Source organism: Phoenix dactylifera, unplaced genomic scaffold, assembly GCF_009389715.1.
Source record: "Phoenix dactylifera cultivar Barhee BC4 unplaced genomic scaffold, palm_55x_up_171113_PBpolish2nd_filt_p 000139F, whole genome shotgun sequence".
Lineage (NCBI taxonomy): Eukaryota > Viridiplantae > Streptophyta > Magnoliopsida > Arecales > Arecaceae > Phoenix > Phoenix dactylifera.
Genome location: NW_024067695.1, coordinates 559,027 through 585,777, shown reverse-complemented (window position 1 = coordinate 585,777; position 26,751 = coordinate 559,027). Strand labels below are relative to the sequence as shown.

Here is a 26,751-nt window from a genome sequence, read left to right as displayed (position 1 = left end):
TGGTCGCTCAGAAAAATCATTCAGAAAAGTCACTCAACTGTCTTCCACCATTCATGTTGCTTCATTTGGCACCATTCGAAACTCAAGTACAAAGCAATTAGAATGGCTTTTTAAAGAAAAGGGGAAAAAAATGAGAATGCAAGACACCAGCTAAGTAATAGTTTGAGTTACATTTTTGAACTACCAAAGCATTTTTGATTTTGCATGAACATAGAACACTACCAGCTTGACCTACCCAAACTCAGGAAAGTCATTCAAAAAAGTCACTGGATTGTCCTCCACCATTCATGTTGCTTCATTGGGCACCATTCAAAACCCAAGTGTAACGCAATTAGAATTAGTACATTTTTCTTGCTTCCACCTGCAGAGCAAAAAATGAACTAACTTTGAGAATCTTTTTAACAAGAAAGATGTCTATAGCACAGCAAAGAGGGCCGGAGGCTTGTGGCCCTCACAAGTGAAAGTTACAGGAGTTAGCTCTATAATAGAAAAAATGTCAATAAATCATTATACTTTTATATGCCTGTGATATACCAAAGGTGGGAAAATAAAAGTGTAAGGCCATATATATATCCATGGACTACTGGAAACAATTCTATTTATTTGTTTGTTTGTTTATATGTTAGTTTTAAAATAAGGTCTTAAACCCCTTGTTTGTGTGGGATATTGGCCCTCTAGATGCACGTAGAATAATATGAATTTTATGGCACAACTTGTGGATAGAGTTAAGACTGAAATGGGATCGAATACCAGTATATTCATATATATATTTGTTTTAGTTGATGAATACAGATACAAATATAAATATTAGTCGGATATATAAAATTATATTCATATTTGATTTAAATATATATAGTCACAAATTGAATATTGTAAATATGATTATAAATATGAATATAAGTTGGATAATTAAACATTATGATTATAGAAAAAAAATTTATTACTAAATATATAATAACTCAAGTTAATAATATGTTAATATAATTATATATTTATTTTAAAAGTTCGTAAGTACTATATAAAATTAAATAAAATTATAAATAAAATCAAATATTTGGATATAGTTATTTTATCTATATTTATATCTATTTTTTGTTAAAAAAATATAGATATGAATACCGATATTAATCGAATGCTCAAATTTTTATCCATATTCAGATAGATTCGAACGAATCCGAAATATTATCCAGCTCACTTTTACCCCTGAATGGAGTAAAGGAAAGTTTGTTGCCTAGTTTCTGTCCAACCTAAACTACATTGCCTGTTGCTTGCGAGTAGCTGGTTCTGTATCCACTGTGTCCAACATACAGCCTGTTGATTGGTACAGCTATTCTTAATTTTATCACAAACAATTATCCTAGTTTTCATCGCCCACAGGCCCCATACATATCTATATACTCATGCAAAAATAAAATAAAAAAAATAACAGAGAAGCCACATTAGATTAGCTTCTTGGCAATCTCCCCCCAACATTATAATGCTTCGGCCTCAAATCTCATTAATGCTAATAAAGGGATAACAATGCAAACCAATATTTCACTTATCAACAAAAAGCTAAAACACAAAAAACTCTCATCAAGCTGGTAACAAGGACATCTAATTACCACAAGAGCAACCTCCTTGCCATTGGACAAACGCAGGAAGTATTCTCTTTGGAAATTACACAGCAATGTAAATTCTAATGTGTAGTACATGCAGCAGACTTTTTTATTCCTAAAATGCACGAATTTGAATAAAACTACATGTCTTCAATTGATGGATTGCATCAACATTTAGTTGACGAAATATGGTCATACTCTACAAACAGTTGTCACATAATCCGTGAATTTTTGGGCAACTTAAGTAGAAAAAACAAGGTGCATGAACGGCAGTGGCACCAGTGAGCTAAAAATATTAATATCCACAGAGAGCATTTAGTCTTATTTACACTAAATTTACATTTAAGTTTGCCTGCTTACCAAGTTAGGGTTACGTAAGTATGGTTCAATCAAACCGGAACAAATATCTCAAAGGCCTTTGTCAAGAGGACAGCATAACCGAGTATAACCAAGTCAATAATTTTAAGCCTCAAAATTGCCACCAACCGTGTCACAGATGTTACCACCCAATGAGTTTAGCTTGCAAATGTGCTGTCATGGACTCAGCTACTGCTATATACCAGAGTCAGAAAGCTGTACAGAGGTTAGACTTCATGTTAGAAGAGCACTGCTGCTGAATTGGACTCCCAGGGTCACAAATCCTACTCCGCTTCGGCTCAGATATTCTCACACGTGATATTGCCACTGCAAGAGCATCAACAAAACCACAGGCATCCTGTTCCTCTGACTTGCAACTCAATCCCTCCATAGATGGAGAGTTGCTGATGACTCCAATTCTTTGCACCTCAATTCTGGGTTCACTGTTTCTGACTCTTGATTTTATTGCCAATGCCTTCGATGGGCACTCTGTGTAGAACAGAATCCATGGGTGTCCTGAAACCCCAATAAAATCACCATCAGAATCATGTAAATGTGAAACAAAGAATATAAATGAACAGGAAGCAGATATTATTGACGCACTTAAGACTTCATCAGCAGCCAATCTTGTGGAGACACTTCGGGTCAGCATCCGATGGACCAGATCCCGTGCAAGTTCTGACACTGACTCCCATATCCCGCTTTGGAAATCAAGCTCAACCTTTTTAATTGCCTCAAAAACAGCTTCCAAAGATTCACCTCGAAATGGAAGAGTACCAACTAGCAGTGCATAAAGCAGCACCCCAGCAGCCCAGATATCCACTTTCTCAGAATAATGTCCTAATAGGACTTCAGGTGCAACATATGCTGGGCTTCCAGCAATACCAGACAGTTTCTGACCTGTGCAAAATGTTAAAAAATAATTGGTAAAATAAGTTAACAAAATTATTAAACGAGGCACCAAAAAATCGTGCAGTGACTGGGATGTGCCTTTGTTACTCCATACTAGGTACAATATGCATAAGGGGGCACAATGGCAAATAGAAAACATGAGCAACATGGTGCTAATGTAGCTCACACCTCACCTAAGTGAAAGCCATGATTTATGAGATATTAGAAGATAACAATGCATTTGTGGGGTTGTGAAGGCTCACATGAACCGCAAATGCAATACTAGATATATTCTGGAGCAAAATGTACTGCATCACTGGCCATGATCTGCAATATCTAGAATGAATACCAAAGATCAAATTTTTCTTAGGTTAATTAACTATGAATCAAGTAGACAAAAAATGTATAATTAGAGCTTGAACCCAATATAAATGGTGGGTCATATTTTTGAATATACTTATCTTTAATCATGATTTACACAACTTAAAACACATTAACCAAAGTTCCTGCGTGGTTCTATGTTGCTAAACCCGTATCAGATTCTTCAGCCAAAAAATGCATACCAGATCAAATCAATTGATGCATGAGCAGAAGAATGTATGCATAGTTGAATCTTGGCAGGAGGCATCTGAAATAATGAAGACTATGATTAAAGTGTGCTCTCAGTCAAGATGACCTACCGTAGATTATATCCCTCAAATCCCATCACTAATATACATAATAGACAAGGGGTACTGGCAACATTGGATGAGCAAATTTTACCAAAGAACCCTTCCTTTTATTACAATGAAAATAAAATCATAAACAGGTTCCTTTCAATTGAATAATGCACTAAATGTGCCAAAGGGTACACCAAGCACTCAACTCTATGGATGCATTCAGTGCATTGATATATGACCCACTCACCCTTCTTAGCTATTAATTACATAGGAATAAAGATAAGTGGAATTCACGCCCCTCTTAGCTATTAATCACATGGGAATAAAGATAAGTGGAATTTAGGTTACTGACTGCCAGGGTATGCTGAACCCGTTGGAACTAACCGGTTCAGCTTGTACCGTACCAGTACCGGCCAGCACCAGTACGGTACAACCATTGAATTCGGTTCCGACCTCTTTGCCCGTACCGGTGCGAAACGGTCTGGTTCGAACCGGTACAAGCCTGGTACTGACACTCGGAAAGAAAAAGAGGAAGAAGAGGAAAGAAGAGAAAGAAAGAAGAGGAAGAAGAGAAAGAAGATGAAGAAAAAGAGAAAGAAGAGAAGACGAAGAAGAGAAAAAGCCTACCTGTCACTTCGGGCCGACCTCCTCCCACAGGCCGACAAGGATCACTCGTTTTGCTCGCAGTTCCGGCCCCTTCTTTGCTCGTGGGAGAAAGGAAAAAGAGAGGAGAAGAGAGGAGAAGGAGAGGAAGAGGGTTCGAGAAGAAAGAAGGAAAAAAAAAAGGGAAAAAAAGGGCTTCGCGCGCGGGGCAGCCCACCAGTGCAGGTGCGAGCGGGGAGGCGCGGTTCCCTGCTCAGGCTCGCTGCCTGCGGGGCCCCGCATGAATGCCACTCCGTGGCAAAAAAGCGGACGTGCGCGCGTTGCAATTTTTTTTTCCCGGTTGGCCAGTTCGATACCGGTCCCCACTAGTACGTCGGTTCGATCGGTTCCGCATACTTTCCTGTCTGCTGTGTGCAAACCTTCTCAATTCACCATTAGTGTATTATAACCCAATTTACCAGACACATAAACTCACATAAGAAAAGCAAAAGAGGAAATTGAAAAAAATGGGTCATCGTATTTTCTAAAATGTTCAACAACAGATTAGATAAATGTCTTTTTTATAAAAGAAAGGAATGTGAAAATGGACTGCACCCACTGTTTTATACCATCCTTATTTTATCTACCAAGTTCGCAGACTTAGATATAAATTAACCAACTTGCGTAATTCTATAAATAAAGCAAGGGAAGCCAATAACGAAATGGATATTTGAACAACAAATACACTAAGAAATAGCCAGCTGATAGACCATAGGAATTCAATTACAAAGCAAAATGAACTTTAAATGAAGATTCAAGAATGTACGCCTTAAGAACCTAAATGTCAACAGAAGTTTTACCAAATTCATGATATAACTAGAGGAAGGAAGGTGTTGATTTCATTAGCTTCTTATACTTGCAACCACAGTCTCAACTCAAATCCTAGCAAACCTTGCCAGTAGCAAGGTTTAAAAACTCAATTTCAATTTCGACTTTGGCTTTTACCAAACCACATGAGTTTAGGCATCTTGAAAATAGACATTATTGTGCTTCCAAAAGATCTCAAAAACTTGCAAAATTTGAGGTTAGTCTATGAAAATGCTTCCAAACATTCAATGAAATGAAGAAAACAAATATTAGAGCAAAAGATCTATATATATATAAGTTGGCCCCATAAGTTAGCTATCAGCAAACTCCAATATCGAACCCAGCTTAAGATCAAGTTTGAGAAGAAAACAACAATTTTTCAAGATCAATAACTTGCTAAATAACAGAAAACGTTATCCTTATGCTCACCAGAAGTTTCAGCCCTGCAACTCTACATGATTCCAAACCCATTGAAGGTAAAGTTTTCAATGGCATTGCTTCTAAACATGAAAGAATAGAGGTAATGGAGGAAAGATGGCTGGTTAGATCAAGTGGTTGCAGCCATGGGGGCCTTTCACAACAAGATTAATATGGACACCTAAAGCAGTTCGGAAAATCAAACTCAGAAACAGAGGGCTAAAATTCGTAAGGATGTTTACTAACAAGATATGCTATCTAATAAAAAAGAACATTAATTTAATATATACTATATTTTATAAATTAACACCATGTTGTCCTAAAAACACCGAAGAAGAAGAAGAAGCACTTCTATTTGAAAAGTAGATTGACTATCAAACTCCTCTATAATGTTGGTGTGCCAACTAATGGTGGAAAGAACAACCAACAAGGTTAAGGTAGAGCCGATCTCATCTCAGGTTGGACATGGCTAAGGCAGCTAGCTGGAGATTTTAATCGGGCTGGATTGAACAACATAAAAACCTGTTTTAATTCATTAATGTAGCTAGTCAGACTGAACAGACCATTTACCATCACGCGATATGCAAAAAAAAAAAAAATGCAAGATATCTATTTGTTTTGCTTCCTGGTTCAGCCCAATAATAAAATGAACAAATATGACATACTTTTCATTTTAGATCGTCGCAGCCCAATAATAATATATACTATATTTTATAAATTAACACCATGCACCGAAGAAGAAGAAGAAGCACTTCTATTTGAAAAGTAGATTGACTATCAAACTCCTCTATAATGTTGGTGTGCCAACTAATGGTGGAAAGAACAACCAACAAGGTTAAGGTAGAGCCGATCTCATCTCAGGTTGGACATGGCTAAGGCAGCTAGCTGGAGATTTTAATCGGGCTGGATTGAACAACATAAAAACCTGTTTTAATTCATTAATGTAGCTAGTCAGACTGAACAGACCATTTACCATCACGCGATATGCAAAAAAAAATAAAATGCAAGATATCTATTTGTTTTGCTTCCTGGTTCAGCCCAATAATAAAATGAACAAATTTGACATACTTTTCATTTTAGATCGTCGCAGTCCTGTTCTTTGTTCTTTTGTTTAAAGCATAACCGGTAAGAGAAACTAAAAGGGAGTGAGTTTCTGATAGTATAAAGTGTCAAGGAGTTTCTAGATGTTCAAAGCCATGTCACTACTTCCAGAACTCACTCCCCAATTTACCTCCAATACCTTCTCTCCTCCACCCCTCTCCCCAACAGCCAGAGACAAACACAAAAAGAGAAGCAATATGATTTTAGAAGCATACAAGATGACGGAGGTAAAAATTTCGGTAGGCCTCTACATTGTTTCAATGTCGTAACAAACTACAAAAACATGCATGTAGTTAATCTATTCTTCCATTTTCTCATTTAGGCTTCCTATATACATCCTCGCATTTCTGTTCTACTATTGACATGCCATATATGGGCAAGGTAAGATGAGTCAAATCCATGGATTGATGTATGTTACTATACAGGTCCATATAAGCACCATGCCATATAGATATGAACACAATAGAGAGGTATACATATTACTAGTCATGATCGTTGTTTTGTATTGGTCAAGGACTGCCAAAGCATCCCAAAGCAAGTGCTTTTGGATGTACTTAGAGCTCAAAAATTCTAACCTGACCTATCAACCCAACTCGTATCTAACATGTAATAAATAGGTTTGAGTTTGGGCTAAACATGTTCGAATTGTACACAAATCAACCCGTCTTGACCTGTTTATTATTAAATGGGTCAAGTTTGGGTTCAAGGATCACAACCCATTTAACCGTTTAGCCCGTTTAATGCTAATCAAATTAGGTTCAGTTATATATGTTTAATTGACCCATGTATCTGCCTGAAACGGATTGAATCAAGCTGCCAAACCCGACTACTCCCACCCATAGCCTGCTACCCATTTACACCAAAATGGCTTCTAGAGTCTGGAGCATTCCAATCCCACTTCACTTTCCTCTTCATGCATTCATGGTTAGAGTGAGGGTTAGCATTCATAGTTGAGGAAGAGCACTGTCACCTGGTCTCTTGCGCTCGCCCTCCAACTCCAAGGTACCCAAGCTCTCCCCAGCCCCCTCTCCTCCTTCATCCTTTGATTTTGAAGTTGCCTCTTCTACCGTGAAAAAAGAGTCAACCTAACCCTCATAGCCATCATTAAGCCTATTTTCCTTCCTTTCTCTGTCACTATGGTTGTTTCTTTTATTTTTCAGTGAGCTCTGCTAATCTATATAGGCCATTGTTGCAGCTTCAGCAATCAGATGGTTGAGTGCTCGAGGGTGGTAGCGACACACTACCCGCTCGCCAATTGACGTGGCTTGGCCCTTCTTTGCCCGATCCAGAAGCTACCAGTGGCTAGAGCAATGGCCATGCTCCACATGGTAGCAGCAGCTCAGTCCGATGGCAGCACCACCGCTCTTGTCACCACCAACAGACAGCCTCTGCCTCCTTGCTTTAGATTGACCGAGCTCCTCTGCCTCCCCACCATCCTCGTTCCCCAAATGGGTAGTGGCGATGTGAGTTTCTCTCTCTCTCTCTCTCTCTCTCTCTCTCTCTCTCTCTGTGTGTGTGTGTGTGTGTGTGTGTGTGTGTGTGTGTGTGTGTGTTTTGACCCTTTTAACTCAAGGGTATCACTTTTTTCTTCGTTTCATTCGTTCACTCTACTTTTTGAAATAAAATGGATGCAGAAGGAAAAGGTGAGGGTGAGATAGACGCTGCTCTTCAAGGTCGGGATCAATACTTTATTGCAGGCCTACTTGGGGTCCCGACTTCTGGTTATGATCAGGGATTCCTTCATTTATCTCCTCCCTGCCATCTCTATTATTCTCAGCAGATGCTTCGTTTACATCATTGATCCATATGTGCTTTGTTTCTTACAGGTCACATGTAGCTCTCATCATTTTTTTGTTGTTTTTGAATGTGTTGGGGGAGATTTACGTTTGTCTTTTGATTAGAGGTTTGTGCATACAATGAGGGGGTTTTGATTGTTGCTTCCAATTTTCAAATAATTGATGAGTTCTTTGGCATTTGGAGGATCCCTATAAGGTCTCTTTACTTCTTCTTTCTTATCCTTCTTTATAAATGAGTTTATTGCATATCAAGATATCAAGAATAGAACTTTTGGCAAGTTACTAGTTTTAAAAATTTTATTTCTCTATTTTTTTTATTTTTCTGACCCCAAGTTTGACCTGTTTATTAAACAGGTTATACATGTGACTAGATTAATAGATTATACAGGTTAACTGATATGACCTATTTTTATTAAATAGGTTAAGCAGGTCAGGACATGTTATCTGCTTATTAAACATGACGGGTTCAGATTTCAAATTATAACATGTTTAATAAATAGGTCAACTTCAAGATTGAGATTTTCTAACCTGACCTGCAACTGACCAACCTATATATGATCCGACCCAACACGATTGCTGCCCCTAGGTGTCCTGACGCAGGTGGTTCGAGGTGTACCAAACAGGTCAGGACGATTCGGCTATTTGATTCGGTCCGAGCTAAGAATTGGCCTAAACCAACCTGAAGTGTTTAGTTTTGTCTGGTTTCAAACTATTTTGGGCTATTCCAAACTTAACCAAGCAGTGTGGTTTATAATTTCAGTGGCTTATAGTTTGAGTCATGAGTTGCATCTCCTCCCTATTCTTCTCTCCTCTATACCAATCTTCCTCGCCTCTCCCCTCTCTCCTTCTCTCTCAATCCTCCTCTTCCCTCTCTCTTCTCTTCCAATCATCCTCACCTCTCGCAAGTAGCGACCCTTGCTAAAACTAGGGTTCCATGACCACTGCAGCCACTACCAACAATGATAACAGCCACGAAGCCACTGAGACGACAATGACATCAAAAGTACGTCGTCCCTCCATTCCTCCCTCCCCATCTCCCTCCTTATCTCTCCTCTCTCCCTCTCTTTCTCCCCCAATATTGTACGACATGCCTCAAGTCAATATGGTATATAATGATACTATACTGAATCGATAGCCAACCGGTACAATCTCTGGTACTAGTTCAACGAACCTTGGTATGCATTTATGCTAATCAAGTATACATCACCATGGACTGATACTATCTAGCTCATGCACATTATCTTGATCATATGCAACAAAATATGACTAGGCACCACACATTACGATCTAGTATAGTATTGTGCTAGCCATGATAGGCATAGATGCATCACATGGTACTTTGATACTTGGTCAAATCACATAAGTCAAACTACAAGTGTATTTAGTCATGCACAAGTCAAGACCATGCTCAAATATTACAGTTAAAATAAGCAAAACAAGACCTACCCCATTTAAAACTGAATGAATAAAAACTAAGATAAAACTGGTCAAGCTTGCACTAGAATAATGAAGTTGATGGTTGCATTTTACACTTAATATATAAGAAATGAATCGCAATCCCAGCCAACCATCCTTAAAAACACACTAATTCAAATGATCACAAGTCCTCTTTAAACTCAAATTTAGCTTAGCAAACTTCCACGATCCAATCTAGCTATTTGCAAGAGTAACGAACCATTCTACCACCTAGTCAGTCCATAAAGCTTCTAACTCCTACATTGTCAGAATCTACACATCATGTCAGAACTAATATCAATGAAATGTCAAACTATTTATTTCTTCCATTTCCATACTATAAATTACATACGTACCTATCCACATCCTTTAGAAAAAAACACATTTCTGAATCTCATTTACTATTCATGCATATGCAGCAAGAAAATTTCCTTAATACTATTAGCAAATACATGGCAACTGGATGCAGCAAATGCATAATTGATCTCCTCTTTTTGAATATAGAGGCAACAAAGGCAACATGGTCCTCACAGATCATACTATTTTCCAAATACTAAATCATCAGCCAACATCAACAAACAAGCAAGAAAGAATCAATTCCATAAAGATACATCCTCATTGAGGCGCTAATGTTCATATAGTCATAACATGGAATGGACAATAGATGAGATGACACCATCAAAACCTTAACTAGAACTGTTAGATGGATCATTTTAAGAAAAATTACAACTTCTAACTTCAAATTTCCTTGAAAGGAGATGTGTTACTGAAAGGATCTCAATTCAAAAATACTAAGAAAGTCAAATAATTCATGTACTGGCATACTGCATCTAGTATTGCAGTCTTGTTCTTTAATTGCCTCGAGGAATTTTAAATACAAGATAAAGGTCAGCAGTGGATTCCAGACCCTAATCATATCTTGAGCTTACTGAATATACTTCTTCAAATATAGTCACAAGTTGGTACTTGATAGCTTAGACATGCCCATTTATTCAATAATAGCAAAAACATTTAAGCATATTCAGCTGTTTTCTTCAAATTGTTGCAACTATATATCTGACTCATGCTTCAGTCATATAAGGGAGACACCAACAATTAAACTTGATTTCATTCATGCCCTGCCACCCCCTGCCACCTTTTCAATTAAATGTCCAAATAAATATATAAATATATCCCTGACCTCCAAAATCTTTACTCTTTTGCAATCACCAGAAGAAGAAAAAAAGACACTCGCCATATTTATCTTCTAACCAGAATTTGTTTGGAATTGAATTAGCACCAAGAGCAAAATGGTTCAAGATCATGGAATTTTAACTATGTCATAGAATAAAATTAGAAACAGAAAGAGAAAAAAAATGCAACTACTTGGCCAATTATAACCACTATATTCATATGCAATAGGTTCACAACATTCACCTTAGGATCCGGGCAAGAATCTTCCCTGAGAACATTTGAAAGATTCACAAGTGACATTCTAACAGTGGGCCACCTTACAACCTCCTACATTGCTCAGATTATCATATGGATGTCAATGTCAAATTTGGCATGAGGTGTTGGAATCTGAACGTTGCAACGCCTAAAATTAGCAACAAAACTCTATATACTTGGACATCAATGTATCCATGCATATACATAACTTGATTTGCATACTCAAAAAATGATACACGTCCTCTAGAACTAAATTTCCAAGAAATTCAAAGACAACCTATCCACTGCATGGAATGTCAGTGCAAGTTTGATACTTCATTTAAACTGCCAATAATATGATTGATACAAAGTTCGCTTCCAACCAAATGTCAACATTTTTCTTCTTTTCTTTCTTATATTGTTTACCAAGGTTGTTCGAGAGAGAAGGGGGTTTGAAGGCCACATTCTTTTCTGTATGCTACTATTTGTAACAATTCTGAGAACCTAGTAAACCTCAGCGAAAAGTTGCAAACTTTATAAGAATCAAAAGCATAAGCAGACAATGCTCGAATTAAATTCTAAAACTGCAGAAAGCAGAAAGTTTAGTTTCAGTATAAAGAAGAAGAATAGCATAAAATAATATAATGAGAATCAAGAAACATCCAATACAATTACCACCGGCAACCCGGACCGCCAATCCAAAGTCCGCAAGCTTCATCTTCCCTGACGACGTGAGCAAAATGTTTTCTGGCTTAATGTCCCGATGGACCACACCCATTTCATGACAGTACTTAATGACCGAAACCAGCTCCTTTATAAGGACTGCAGCCCGCTGCTCCGAGTACCTTCCTTCCCTGACCATCTCGTCAATCAGCCGGCCCCCAGAGCACAGCTCCATCACGAGATGAAAAGATTCAGAATCCTCAAACACCGCCTTGAGAGTAACAATACCAGGGTGGCCAGAGAGGTGCTGCATAATCTCCACCTCCCGGTGAACGGTCTCCTCCCCATTCTTGGGCAACGTCTTGCATGCAAACTCCTCACCGCTGGCCCTGCTCCTGCACAGCCTAACAGCCCCAAACCTCCCTTGCCCGATATCCCGGCCAAGAGTGTACTCGTTCTCCAGCTTCTTCTTCCGGCCAATACTGGTCACCGGATCTATGCAACCCAATTTCCTCTTCAGGCCACGTCCCGGAGAACTCGCCAGTGGTCTCCCAGAGGGCGGGGCAGTCATCACGGCTCCTGCGGCCTCTCCACCACTGCAAGATCCTACTTTTTCGCGAGGGAACGCATTCTGCTGGCCCCTACAGCACTTCTTTATCTGCCTCGCGTGATCCACGCCATCAGACAGGTATGACCCCACAGCCGAAGAAGATTTCGCTCCCTTTCTCTTCCTCCTCAAAGACTCCATCCTATTCCTACCAATAGAAATCAAATCCTACTCGTATACTACAGATCAAATCAAATCCCACTCCTATGCACCAGATCAAAGGATTAGGGCGAGCTCGAGGGACGACGGGAAAGAAAGGACTTAAATCCGGACGCCCGAGGACGCCTGTTCTTCTTCTTCCGGCCCATGAGGAGCAGCCGAACGGAAAGCAACCGCGATCGAAGCGTTAAGGGTTCTTGGAGGGGAAAGACGCGGATCGGGGGGAAGAGGGGCGTCCGCTCGTCAAAGAACGGCAATGGCGGCGATCCAAGAAGCCTATACAACCACGAGAGCGAGACGAAACCCTAGAATCCGTAATAACTCGGGGGCGGAGGCGATCGGAGAAACCCTACAAAGGGAAAGAGAGTGAGGGGAAGTGGGGAGAAGGGAAGGGGGGGAAGTTTCGAGATCTTCACCAAGGGCTCGCGGCGCGAGCGTTCGGTGAGAGAGGCGAGGAAAAGCGGGGGAGAGTTTGACAGCGGGCTCCGCTAGCGTTGCTTGTGTGGCTTTCACCGCGGGCGTCGGTGGCGTGGGACCCACGCGAGGCGGTCATGCGTTCTGAGGGGTGAGGATTTTGCTGTATACTTGCATTACGTTTCCGCAAGGGTCCATCGAGGCGGCAGAGGTCGCGGTGATCGACGTCTGTTATGATGCCACGTGGCAAGATGGTTTTACTTGTGCTCCCCCGCGGTTCAGCAGGTCGGAGAGTATGCGTTAGCCTTGGACCAGGAACGTGTTCGTCACGTCCGTCAGATGGGCTTCTGATATTGCTACTCCATGTACAATCAAAACAGCATGTAGTATATACGGCCAAAATTAGGTACCCATCTCATCCTAACGTCCTAACACTGTATATTAATATACATATATATAAATACATACATACATACATACACACATGTGCAAGTGGCTTAATTGTCTAATTTTTTAATTCTTATAATAACTTTATTATGTTTTTTACAATTTAGATTAATCATGAATAGGTTTTCGCGAAGAAAAGAATTATAGTGTGGATGGACTTTAAATAGATGGAAACAATTTCCTTTCAATTGAAATTTTTATTTTATTTTATTTTATTTTGCATACTAAAGGTCATGTCTAGCATCCAAATTGATAGTAATTTATTGATTGTAGCATAACTTGAGTTTATTAATATTAATATAATAAAATAATTTTAAATAATTTTATAAGCAAGTATATTAGTTCCTATTTCTTTTAATTGGTCCTATATCTGAAATTTTTAGTTATACCTGCCTGAGTTTGCACATGCATTATAACTAATGCACATAAAGCAAATTACTATGAGAAAAATAAGCAAGAGCATTCTGGTTAGTAAAATTCACCCGAGCTCGAGAAATCCTCTAGCCAGTCAATCTCATTCTAAAATAAATGAGTAAAATAGAGATTGGACTTTTGATTGTAAAATTAGATCAATTGGATTTCTTGATGCATAGCTGTGTGGCTTCAAAATGATAGACCATTAATATGATGATAATATTTTCATGGTACAAGCAAGAGAAGTTCCACATCCAAAGTTTACTTTAGTTTTTTTGCTTTGGAGCAATGGAACTTTCTTCAAAATGGCATACAATTAAGATGATGATAAAATTTTCATGGTACAGGCAAGGGAAGTTCCACCTCTGTAGTTTGCTTTGATTTCTTGCCTTGCTTCAATTCACCATACAAATATGAGGCAAACCCCCAAAGGGAGAGGGCTAAAGCGACCGCTTTACTACCATTAAATTTCTCATTTAAAAAGATGACCGGTAGGATCTCTCCAATAGGGACAAGGATTGCTATCATCATACCACCAAATAGTGAGGAGGCACTAAATATGACACCCACCAGTCCAACGTTGAGGATTTGCCAACAAATTGCATCCCAAATGAGCACCATGTAGTATCTCAACTCACCAAGCTCAAACTCTCTTGCCTCCTTTGGAATGGCCTGAACACGAGCATAAGAAAATCCCAAATGTTTTGTTAAATTTATATTTAGACTAATTTGGTAAGATAAGTCGTAATAAAACTGAAATGATTCGTTATATATGATACAGCATATCTTTGACCAAGGTGTATTTACTAAGTTCTCACAATTTGTTAATCCCTTCATCCAAGAAACAATAAGTGCATATTGTCATGTTTAACGAAATAAACGTAAATGTCCTGCATACAACGATTATCCAAACATAACAATGTAAACATCTAGAGATTTCGTTTAGAATTTATATGGCCAATAACAATGTAAACATAACAATGTAATTCTCCAATTTCCTCTCTAATTCATAAAAAATATGATGATGTTTAAACTTAATTATTGTACATAACCTTAGATGGGGCTCATTCTTTCTTGTCAAAACTTGATGAGTGCATGCTTAGTGAATTTAGGCTGGGCAATCTAATTTCACCAGCACCCTAGAATCAACCATGTGTTATCCTTCATAGTCCAACAATAACATATGCTTTACTAATAATCAACTCATGTTTATCATAAAAATAGACTTATAAGCTATATGAACTATCCATTCTAGAAGTATAAAAAATAAAAAATAAAAAATTGAAAGCAGTGCAACGCTCGAAATCTATAATGTTAAAACCAATAGGCTTATCGGATCTGATCGAGTAGGCACCATTCACATTGGGCTCAAGTTGAATCCAACCTTTCTAGCATAAGCTTTTCTTGTTCAAACTACTACACACCACAATATTTTTTATATCCATACTGGCTTGGTCGGCAAGTCCAAATTTTGGAACTCTACGCAAAACCCTAACAATATCAATAGTCAAAGTCCATGGTAGAGATGGAGATTAAGCCTTTACATTGCTTCAATGCCAGATTCTAAGATGGTTTGATTACGAACTTAGCTTAGCAAGAAAGAGAATATCCAGTCAAGATTACCTAACAAGGTATACTAGGATTGTGTGAGATTTTCCAATAGAAAATTTTAAGGCGAGGTCACCGGCGGCCCTCGACGAGGTTCTCCTCCGTGGGGGGCACGGGATTCTACTGCGGGCTGAGGAGGGGCCGTCGGTTTTTCCCCGACAACTTCTCTGTTTCTTCTAACCTCTCTGTGTGCAGGTCCGGGGACAAGCTTCGCCGGAGCTACGCCGATGGATCAACAGGCGGTCCCTTCAGGGACAAAGACATACGCAGCAGTGGTGGCGGGCAAAGGTATGGGCAAAGGTAAGGGTAAAACTTTTGCGGGACGGGGGGAGACATCCAGGGCTCCGGCGAGGCTGGGGCCATGGGTGACTCACTGGCCCTCGGAAGCGGATGTGGCTCGGTTGAGTCGCCGCTTTCCGACGGTCTTGGAGCCGTCGGAGGCGCCCATCGAGGCTGCTCGCAGGGAGTGGGACGGCCTCTCGGTGGTGGTCCGCAGCCTCGACCGTCGGGTGCCGGCCGAGTGGGTGGCCAAGGATGTGGCCACCCGAGGAAGATTGGTAGGGAAGGAGGAGGCGGTGCCGCTAGCCGACGACCACCTAGCCTTGAGGTTTGGGTCGACGGCCGACCGAGACCGAGCGCTCAATGGTGGCCCATGGGTGGTGGCGGGGCAGCTCCTCGCGATGGAGCCGTGGGTGCCGGAGTTTGTGCCGGGGGAGGTAGCCGTGAAAACGGCCGCTGTATGGCTCCGGCTACCCCGGCTCCCGCCGGAATATTGGTCGGCCGCGACCATACTGGAAATAGCAACCCAAGTGGGGCGGCCGCTCGCCGTTGACGGGGTGACCGAACAACGGCGAGCCATGGGCTTCGCTAGGGTGAAGGTGGCGAGCGATGCCACTGAGCCCCTTCTTCCGGGGGTCCTGATTCGAGGGAAGACGAGGGTGCGGTGGCAGCCCTTCGTCTTCGAAAATATCGGCGACTACTGCACCGGTTGTGGCAGGATTGGCCACTCGGTGATGGCGTGCCGTCATTCAGCGCCGGAGCAGTCGGAGGAGGTGGGGGTGGATTTGGGGCATCTCAAGTAGGGCCAGAGATGGGAACCGGGGAGGTCGACCAAGGGCTGATCTTTGGTCCATGGTTAGTGGCAAACCGACCCCGGCTCCCGCGAGGGCCGCCGCCGCCGCCGCCGCTGCCGCGACCGGGGAAGACAGCCGAGCCGAAGGCCAAGGCGCCCTTGCCTCGGCCGCTGTCTCCGGAAGACCGGGCCAGCCCACCGGTTATACCCCCTCCGGACCGTGACGGTTGGCAGAAACCAACCAAGATCGCCCGCCGCCACTCGCCGCTGAAAAACACGCCGATGGAGGGGGCGGGCGACGGAGCACCGGACTCCCACCACGGCAGCAACCGAGTCGACTCGGCATTTCAACCCAGAGTCGGCCTGGTTGACCCGGACGGTGGGCCAAGTAAGGCTGGGCCGGACATGCTTTGGGCTGGCCCGGTCGCGCTACCCGGCCCGCCGAGCTACGCGGGTGGGACCACGGGCCCGTCTGGCAAGCGGCCCAGGGATGATGGGCCGCGAGTCGACAAGGGCCCATTGGGTTCCTTTGGTATGGGTTCGGCGCGCGCACGTGCGTTGCGCGTGATGCGCACGGCACGTGCGCGCGCGCGTGTCATACGGGTGCTGATGGTGCCCACGGGGGGGCGCGCTTCCAACGGGCCACGCGTTCCCAGGATGACCCGCGCGCCCAAAGGGTCGGTTGCGCGCGGGCCTGGCGGGCTGCGTGGGGCCTGCGGGATGCGCGTGCCTGGCGGGCCGCGCGCGCCTGGCGGGCCGCGTGCGCCTGGTGGGCCGAGTCGGCCTGGCGAGCCGCCCATGCCGGTTGGGCCCCGCGGGCAGTTGGCTCCGAGCGAGCCTGTTCGTGAGCTGGCTGACCCCGGGGTCGCTCTCTCGGGGCTTGGTCCTTTCCAGTTTGGCCTTACGGGCTAGGGGATGGGCCCGACGAGTAGGCATGATGTGATGGAGCCGGAGACTATAGGACGAGAGAGGCTCGGGTCACCAGGAGCACTGAGTGTGCCTGGGCTGATGGACACCACCGAGGATCCAGCACGGGGATCATCTACAGTATTCTGGTTTGGTTCCCCGCCCCAGGTGGGGGAGAGACCCCGGCCAGAGACCTCTCCGGCGGGCACTGGAGTCATAGTATACCCCCCGCAGGAGTCTAGCCCGGGCGAGCGTGACCTAGGCGGTGAGGCCTATGGGGCAGGGGGTCGGGTTTTGGTTAGCCACCCCGAGGCTGAGCAGCTAGCTCAGGCCGCCCGGGAGGGGGTACCCCGGGGGGACAGTAGGGAGAGCAGTGATGACCGGGTTGCGGTCGCAGGGGCCACCAGTACACCGGCGGTGGATCATCCGACGGTGGTACAGAGGGTCCGAGCGGCTGTTATGCGGGTTGTCTCCGGAGTGAGTGAGGATGACGGTCAGCTTGGGGGGATTTACCTCGAGGTAGTGCTGGACCCGATGGCCCAGGGGGTGGATGAGCCTGTGGCCGACCTCTCAGACTTTTCTCCATGAGGATCCTAGCTTGGAATTGCAGAGGGGCAGGTAAGCCGTCCTTTAGGACGTTGTTCAGGAGGTTAGTGCAGGTCCACAGCCCAGAGATCTGCTTCCTCTGTGAGACGCGATTGTCTGGTAACGGACTTCGTCGTGTGCAGCGTCGTCTGGAGGTCGACTGGGAGTCCTATGCGATAGACTCCCAAGGGCTTTCAGGGGATATTTTGGTATTATGGAAGCGGGGGGTGGCGTCTGTGGATGTCTTCCACAACTGCCCCCAACAGGTTATCATGATTATTACTGAGCCTGATGCGGCTCCATGGGTTTTGTGTGGGGTGTATGCAAGCACTGATTATAGGAATAGGAGAGTCCTCTGGGACGAGATTACTAATCTGGTTGCCCAGTGGTTTCCGACCATGGTGATAGGTGACTTCAATTGTATTCTAAGTGCGAGTGAGAAGAGAGGAGGACGACCCTTTACCGATACAGTAGATCGAAGAGAGTTCCGAGATTTTGTATCTCAGAATGGCTTAGTGGATCTGGGTTTCTCGGGACCACGATTCACGTGGTGTAATAACCAGTCTGGCATGACTAGGGTTTGGGAGCGGATAGACAGGGCTATTGCGAGCCCCGATTGGATCATCCGATTTCCCACCTACCAGGTCAGACACTTATCCCGTATTGCCTCTGACCATTGTCCACTGTTGTTATCAACAGTTTTGGACTCTGGCCATCATAGCCCTTTCCGTTTTGAGAAGGTGTGGTTGTCCTACCCTCAATCCTGGGATATCGTTCGGGAGGCATGGTCCTTGCTGGTTCACGGCAATGCCATGCAGAGGGTATCACGAAAATTGGAACTAACTAAGAGGCGGCTCCGCCGTTGGAACCGCGAGGTTGTGGGAGATATTTTTAGAAAGATGGAAGTGGTAGAGGTTGCCATTAGCAATCTTCAAATCAGAGAAGATCAGGAAGGTGAGCTCCCGGAGGCAGACATGATAAGCCTACGGGGGCTACTTGCTGATCATCACTCGTTGCTACGGCAGCATGAGATCTTCTGGAGACAGAAGTCCAGAATCCAGTGGATTAGAGAGGGAGATCGGAATACCAATTTCTTCCACCGGACGACGGTCATCAGGAGGCAGAGGAGCATGATTCGTTCCCTGCGAGATGGGACTGGTCATCAGGTGGAGGGGGATGCAGAGGTCAGTCAGGTATTGCTAGATTTCTTTCGGTCTAGATGGACGGAGGATAGAGATCCCGGGAATGTCGGCCAGCTCCCGAGGGCAGATACGCAAATCGGAATGTCGGAGAATGCACTCCTGGTTCGACATGTGACAGGGGAGGAAGTGCAAGAGGCGGTCTGGGCCCTTGCAGGGGACAAGGCCCCAGGGCCGGACGGCTTTCCACCTTTCTTCTTTAGGAGATATTGGGGTGTCATTCGGGTTGCAGTGGTGGAGGCAGTGCGGTATTTCTTCAGTCAGACAGTGATGCCTGATGATTGGAGAGCTACCTATGTCGCGTTGATACCTAAGCGCCAGGATGCGAGGGAGCCCAGCCATTTCAGGCCCATCAGCTTGTGCACAATCCTTTATAAGGTGGTGGCAAGGATAATGGTGGGCAGGATGAAGCATCTGCTGCCAGGCCTCATTTGCCAGGAGCAAGGTGCTTTTGTGGGGGGTAGGAATATCTCTGATAACGTCATGCTGGCCCAAGAAATGATGTGGGATCTGCGACGGGCCTCTAAGCGAAGAAGTATGATGGCTGTCAAGCTGGACATGGAACGGGCTTATGATAGAATTCGGTGGAGTTTCTTGCGACGCGCTTTGGAGTGCTTCGGTTTTCGTGAGACCTGGATTGAGTGGGTGTTGGGGTGTGTCCAGGGGTCGAGATTCTCCATCTTGATCAACGGCACGCCTTCCCCTTTCTTTAGGTCTACTATGGGGCTTAGACAGGGATGTCCTTTATCCCCATATTTGTTCATCATCTGTTCAGATGTCCTGTCTCGGGCTCTGCGGGGTGTTTGTGCTAACCGGGAGTTGGAGGCGTTTGTTCCCGCCCCAGGGTCTCGGTCTATATCGCATCTACTATTCGCAGATGATTGTCTACTCCTGGCCAGGGCGCAGGTAGAGGATGCACGAGTACTCAGGAGAGTATTAGCGGAGTACTATGCTATGTCGGGTCAGAAGGTAAACCTTCAGAAGTCAACAATTTCCTTCAGCCCTAGCACTGAGCATAGGGTCAGACAGGAGATTCGGGGGTTACTTGGGATGCCGGATCAGGACGGGACCTGGAGTTACCTGGGAGTACCCATCACGGGTCGGAGGTTACGGGTGGCGGAGTGTTATGGTCTGGTGCAGAGGATTCAGAGCAGACTGGAGGGTTGGAGGGCATCTTCACTCTCCATGATGGGTAGATTGACGCTGATTAGGTCAGTGCTAGCTTCCATGCCTGTCCACTTCATGGCCAACACAGTAGTTCCGAAAACAGTGCTAATGAGGATTGAGCGGCTACTTCGGAGCTTCCTGTGGGAGTCGTATGGAGGGGGTCACGGGATGCATCTAGTGGCATGGGAGAGCATCTGCCTACCAGTGAGTGAGGGTGGCCTCGGAGTCTTGTCTCTGGTGGAGCGACGTGAGGCGCTGATTGCCTGACATGCAGCTCGATTCACGCTGGAGCCACAGGATTTCTGGAGTCAGACCATGGCTACTAGATATGGCCGTACTGGCACTGCAAGGGCGATTCGCAGTGGGCGTCGCTGTTTATTCATGTGGCAAGAGATTGCCAAATATCTTCCCATGGTCGAGGAGAACACTAGATGGTTGATAGGCAATGGGCAGAGTATTGATGTGGTTGGTGACCCATGGGTGGGTGCCCTACCCTTGAGACTTTGGCCGACTATGGTTGACATTGAGGCAGTGGAGGGACTGCGGGTCTGTGACCTCCTTGTCCCGGGCGGGGTTGCCTGGGATGAGGTTAGGTTGGGTCACATGTTTGGGGCACACTTGGCTGAGAGGGTTAGGTCCCTTCCGATCCCGGGGTATGTGGGTCCGGATACCCGGGTGTGGAGCACGTCGTGCAGGACTGGAGTGAGGGTGGGGGACCTCTCCCGTGTGCTCCGGCCAGAGCATGAGCCAGGGCCGGAGTGTGCCTGGGTCTGGCGCCTAGGCCTCCATCCGAGGGTCGCACTGTTCTTATGGAAGGTCGCCTGGGTTCGGCTTCCGACAAGAGCAGTATTGAGCGAACGGGGTTTGAGGATGCCCCCAGAGTGTGGAGCATGCAGAGCTGATGAGTCGGTGGACCATGCACTGTTTTAGTGCATATGGGCGAGGGCGGCGTGGTGTGCGGCAGGGCTGCCATGGGATGGTTGGACCCGTGGGGACCAGTTCTTACGAACTATCCGCTGGTGGTCGGGTAACCCATTGACACGCCAAGAGGCGGTTAGAGCGACCTGCACAGCATACCAGATATGGCTGGCCAGGAATGCTCGAACCTTTGGTGAGCAGAGCAAGTCGCCAAGGCTCGTGGCGGAGAGCGCCCGGGCGCAGACGGCAGAGTTTAGTCATGCTTCCTCCTTAGATGGACTTTTGATAGCTCGGAATATCTGGGGTTTCCCTTCTGCCTCGGCAGCTTCTCACACGGTGTTTTTCACCTGGGAGCCCCCACCCCCAAGCTTCCTCAAAGTCAATTTTGATGGGTCCGTGCTGGATGGTGGCACGATAGGTGGAGCAGGTTTTGTTATTCGGGACCCGACCTCCAGGGTAGTGGCGGCAGGAGGCTGTCAGGTATTTGACTGCACGGTTCCTGGAGCGGAGCTGAGAGCTGCCTGGGCGGGTCTTCGACACGCTCAGCATGTGCTCTCAGCTAGATCAGTTATCTTGGAGGGTGACTCGGCTACGGTCATTAGTTGGATCCAGGGGGGTCTGAGAGCCGGTGCTGCCGACCATCCCTTGATCCGCGATATCGGGTTGATGATGAGGGACGGAGGGGTGGTCCAGGCGAAACATGTGTTTAGAGAAGCCAACGGGGCTGCGGATTAGGTGGCCACGTACGTGGCTAACCATGCCAGTAGTACCTTATGGGCTGGGGACGGGGAGCTGCCTCGGGAGCTCCGGGATGTTTTGTTTTCCGATTTTATTGGGTGTATCCGTACACGTGTTGTATAGATCACCCGGTTTAGCAAAAAAAAAAAAATTTAAGGGTTTCATATTGTCGCGATGGAGTAGGCCTGATCCGTGGATACATTTAAGGCCCACGATTTTGGACTCCACTCACTAGCCCAATAAATGATAGCTCATGCTAATGCAGAGCTGGCCCAACCCTTAGGCTACTGAGGCAGTCGCCTAAAGCTCCGACCTAAAAAAGGCCCACCACAGAAAAAGCCTCAAAGACAAAACAGAAAAGAAAAATATTTCTTCAGTGAGTTTGTCTTAGGCCGGCCAACTGCATGGAACGCTTCAAAGACAAAATAGAAAGAAAAAATGCCTCTCTCAGTGAGTTCGCCTTAAGTCTCCAAATGCATTGGGCCGCTCCTAGCCCGGTCATATCAGTAAATAGCTTATTTCTTCGTGACATCGCTTTATGAAATATAACTCATGGTCGCCTATTCTTAGTCTTCCATGTCTCTGGTTAATGTGAAAAGCTCGTTACAGATTCAAATTTGATGACCGAGCCACAGTTCCCCGCATCGTATCAGTGATGTCAGGGCATATTCAAATTATTTGAGCAGTGCCAGAGTCTCTACGCTAAAGGTGACATCTGACCCTGCCCATCAATCATGGAAACCAGCAGCGACATATTCTCATCGATCAAGATAAATAAAGCTTGTTAAAAGACAGTGAACGTCAGGATATCTAGCTAAATGGCAGCCATTAACCATGTTTCACAACTATAACAATGGCACGTATACTCAAAGTGGTAGATTTGTTAGTGAACACTGACACTTTTTTAAGTCTTATTTGGTTGGTAGGAGGAGAAGAAAAGAAGTGTGGTTGATGTAAATATAAAAAAATGCCTTATATTTGATTGAATTTTTTTTTTAAAAAAAAAGATAGAACAATAGTTTTTTATGAGAATAAGATTTTCATATTTTATGAAAAAAACTTATGTGAGATATGAAAAAATTTAATTCCCACTGGATAGGAATTAGAAGAATTTTTTTTTCAAAAATATTCTTAAGCTTTTATAGAATGAGGTGAAGTATTTTTTCTTTATTAAAAATGTAATAAGTATGTTACACAACTTTCTTTAAAAAATAGATGCTTAACTAAATATAAGCCACTCTGCAATATGCCACTTTTTATAGTCAACCAAGTATAAAAAAAATATTTTTCAGGCATTATATATTTGAGCATAAGCTTCTTCAAAAAAATATTTTAGTGAATTATTTTCTGCAAACCCAATAAATCCTTAATTGTTTGTGCCCTTCTATTTCTAGATAGCCCCAACCCTTCTTCTTGTATTTTCTTCATTTGTTCTTGTGCATAGCTTGTGGAGTCAGGTGGCTCCTGACCTCCTTTTCAATTAAAAAAAAAAAAGTGGATTTATTAGACTAAAATCCACCGGAGCTTGTCACGCTTGTTCATATTAAAAGAAATGAGGGTTTGACGTAATGTATGTTTTTTTAATGTATCCATCAACAGGAAGGTTTCTTATTGTTTTTTTTTTTTGTTTGTACATCGGCTGCTCACATCGTTCTTACTTATTTTTGGAAATTGAAAGTTGCTCAATTTGTTTTCTTCTAATTGGAAGGATTCCTCGAGAGTTTAAAATATGACCGAGAACACGGATTCCAGGCAATTCAACACTAGAAAGTTTGACATAGAACACGTGACCCTCACTACTCACCGCGACTAATGAAACGAGAATCACGTATTTGCTCTTTGCTTCACTGCTTCCACGTGGAGGTATAGGCAGGCCCATGTGGAGGAGGGCGGCTCGGTCGCACGAGGGTCGGTTATTTACAGTAACCCGTTGGTCGTGCGGCTGAACCGGCCAACCCGGAACGGGTCGACCCGCATCCCACCCGGCCCGGGTTAACGAAACGGTGAGTTCGGTGGTATAGGGAAAGATGTGATCAGGGCTCTCCGTCGTGGTTTTTGATGGCGTGGTCTCTTCTTCCAGAAATTTCTAGTCGTCGGTAACCCTAGGGCTAGAAAGCGCCGCCTCTGCAGCAGCGCTGGGTTCTCGGCTCCGCCATGCCCGGGCCTTGTTACTCGGACCTACATACATCACCAACTACAGGAAAGCCTCGAGCAGCTCGAGAAGGCCATGGCCAAAGAGGGCTCCTCCAAGGTCGTCCGCGTCCATAGCATCATCAGATTTGACGGTGCTTCTTCTTATCTCAAGCAGCACGAAGAGATCTGAGGAAGGGAGGGAGAAAGACGGGGGGTGGAGACTAGAGAGGGGAGGGGTTGAGTATGAAACAAGGGAATGAAGTTTCCGGTTGAACCACGGCTGACCCGCAGTCAAAACCGAAACCGATGACGCGGCCGCCCCAGCGGTTCTATAGGTGACTGAAGTTTTTCTTTTAAGAAAAAAAAAAGCCTAGTGTTCAGGTTGTAACTTCCGTGCCAAAGAATGATGGATCTTTTTTTTTTTTTTTTTGGCAATATCCATTGGATCACGCCCGCGCAGATTTTCAGACACTTCAAACTGCGTAGATCTCGAAGCGGTCATTGCATGATCCAACCGTGGATGAATCTTTCTTTTGCGCGAAAGATGCAATCTCTGTCCAAGCCCACCCCCGCATAGAAGCCTCCACTGGGCCCCCCACCCCGCCAGGAGAATGTTTGATGCGGGCAAATCGGATCGTGTGTTGGGCACGCCGACCTATTTTACTTATACCCTCCCCACCCGTGAGCCGGCTCGGTTATCCGACCCGACCCTCCGTGTGAGTACGTCACACCTGGCACCACCCAGACTACCAGCCGACCAGTACGTCACACCTGGCACCACCCAGACTACCAGCCGATCAGTAGCACTTTCAGACCCTGTGTCCAGGCGTTGAGCATTCGGTCCCCAAATTTAATCGACGCCCGCGCGTTTCGAATCTGGAACCACTTGGTTGGAAGTAAACGCCCCGTTCCAACTGGGCTACCATCTTGGTGGCAGCATGGACATCCTTCAAATATTAAGAGACACAGGTTCGAGTTCAAATATTAGAGTTGTTTCATAACCGCCACTCATGTACTCGATCATTGATAGTCAAAGTGATAGACAACCCAACCTCAAAAATTGGATCCCTTCTATCACCAGGCCTAGGTTAGAGGATCCTGATGCCATATATAAAAGGTACTATCAACTTGTGTTATACGACATGATCATTTGTCCTACCAAAGGTTCAAATAAAATATTTAAACTTTGACTAAAAGTAATCATTATATCAAAAAATAACAAACACATTTGGAAGGAGCACCAAACTGGCTTTAATGTAATCGAAGAGAGTGGGTGGTCTAATAAGAGTTTAGTGTCCACTTTACCTTTGCGGCTGTGGCACGTAGAGCATTATAATGGTGTATCTTCTGCAAGCTTTTTCTAAGTAATTTTTAACTCTATCACGACGGAAAGAAGGGAGGAAGGGAGGGAGGGTGGATCTAGTGTTTGGCGGTTGGGGGAGAGGGAGAGAGAGAGAGAGGTATCAGCGCATGAACCTGGAAATCTTTGCTGAGTAGCATGCCAAGGAGGCAGAAGAGGGACCCAGAAGCTCCCATCACCATCTGCGTCTCGATGACCATGGCGTACGTCATCTCCTCCGTGGTCCGCCTATACGCCAGCTCCACCAGCGGCAGCACCAGCCCTATCAGCGCCGCGGCCGCCACCATCATACAAAATCCTAGGTAGTACTTGGACTGCGGCTCCCCCTCCGGCCGGTCGCTGGCCCCGCCAAGGCCAAGCACGACCGGGCCGAGTGTCAGCAGCACGACGGCGTTGAGGGAGAAAGGGGTGAAGCGCTGTCGAACAATAAGGAGGGCGAAGACGGCAGTGAAGGCGAGCTGAGAGGCCATGAGGAGGGAGGAGGTGGAAAGGGGGAGGAAGGAGGAGGCGTAGGAGTACATGTAGCTGTCGACGGCAATGAGGAGACCGAGGACGGCGCAGGCAGCCGTGAGGGCGGGTGGGAGGAGGAGGAAGAAGCGGCGGCAGCGCCGGCGGGTGGCGGCCGCGGCGGTGGCGGGGAGGAAGAGATGGGAGATGGAGAGGGGGAGGAGGAGGATGGGCCAGGCGCAGACCTGGAGGAAGGCGGAGAGCCACATGCGGTGGCCGCCGCGGACGAAGTAGAGGCGGAGGAGAAGGGGGCCGCCGCAGCCGAGGAGCATGAGGGTGGCGTTGAAGATAACGAGGAAAGAGGGCTTGAGTTGGTGGTGGGTTGAGGTGGTGGACGGAGGAGGAGCCGTGGAGTCCATATTGTTCTCTTTCTCTTCTACTGAGGCCATGGATGAGATAGACGGGAGGGGGGAGGGGGGTGTTCTATAATGTTGACGACGCTAGAAAAAAGATCCCCTGGAGACGCGGTAGTGAATAATGAGTGGGTCCATCAAGATGGACGCCGTGGCAGCGTGAAATTATTAGATGATGAAACGAGTCCAACTAATAATTTTATCCTATGGTGAAATGAATCACTCAAGATATATAATTTTATCCTGGATCCTTAGTAGATCTTATCCATCTAATAATTCCTGCATGGTAGCTGCCCATTGCAGGATAAACTAAATTTACCGTGATGGCAGTGATTGCTATGTCAGAAGTCAGGAGTGTCCCATAGGAAAAA

The 26,751-nt window shown here is 45.2% G+C and overlaps 2 protein-coding genes across 3 annotated transcripts; both read right to left on the bottom strand.

The window, feature by feature from the left end:
* Window positions 1-1,676: 1,676 nt before the first annotated feature.
* LOC103711011 (serine/threonine-protein kinase PEPKR2) lies at window positions 1,677-13,028 on the bottom strand. Of its 2 annotated transcripts, none has more exons than XM_008796977.4 (3): window positions 11,800-13,028; window positions 2,559-2,855; window positions 1,677-2,471 (listed from the first exon to the last, which is right to left on the bottom strand). In XM_008796977.4, exons 1-3 carry the CDS (start codon window positions 12,539-12,541, stop codon window positions 2,164-2,166), a joined length of 1,347 nt encoding a protein of 448 aa, XP_008795199.2. In that variant the 5' UTR covers window positions 12,542-13,028; the 3' UTR covers window positions 1,677-2,163. The 2 variants fall into 2 exon arrangements, with proteins under 2 accessions (XP_008795199.2, XP_008795200.2); XM_008796978.4 differs by having other exon boundaries at window positions 11,806-13,028.
* Window positions 13,029-14,018: 990 nt separating this feature from the next.
* On the bottom strand, window positions 14,019-26,457 carry LOC103711031 (purine permease 3-like). Its single transcript, XM_039116792.1, has 2 exons — window positions 25,637-26,457; window positions 14,019-14,506 (listed from the first exon to the last, which is right to left on the bottom strand). The coding sequence occupies exons 1-2, from the start codon at window positions 26,414-26,416 to the stop codon at window positions 14,171-14,173; spliced, it is 1,116 nt and encodes a 371-aa protein (XP_038972720.1). The 5' UTR covers window positions 26,417-26,457; the 3' UTR covers window positions 14,019-14,170.
* Window positions 26,458-26,751: the final 294 nt, after the last annotated feature.

Coding starts and splice junctions, on each gene's coding strand:
- LOC103711031 (XM_039116792.1), bottom strand. CDS start 26,416: ATGGCCTCAGTAGAAGAGAAAGAGAACAATATGGACTCCACGGCTCCT. Junction 14,507..25,636: donor TACTCAGCAAAGATTTCCAG/GTTCATGCGCTG, acceptor GCTCGTGTTCAG/GCCATTCCAAAGGAGGCAAG.
- LOC103711011 (XM_008796977.4), bottom strand. CDS start 12,541: ATGGAGTCTTTGAGGAGGAAGAGAAAGGGAGCGAAATCTTCTTCGGCT. Junction 2,856..11,799: donor CCGGGTTGCCGGTGGTAATT/GTATTGGATGTT, acceptor CATTTTGCACAG/GTCAGAAACTGTCTGGTATT. Junction 2,472..2,558: donor GGCTGCTGATGAAGTCTTAA/GTGCGTCAATAA, acceptor TTGGGGTTTCAG/GACACCCATGGATTCTGTTC.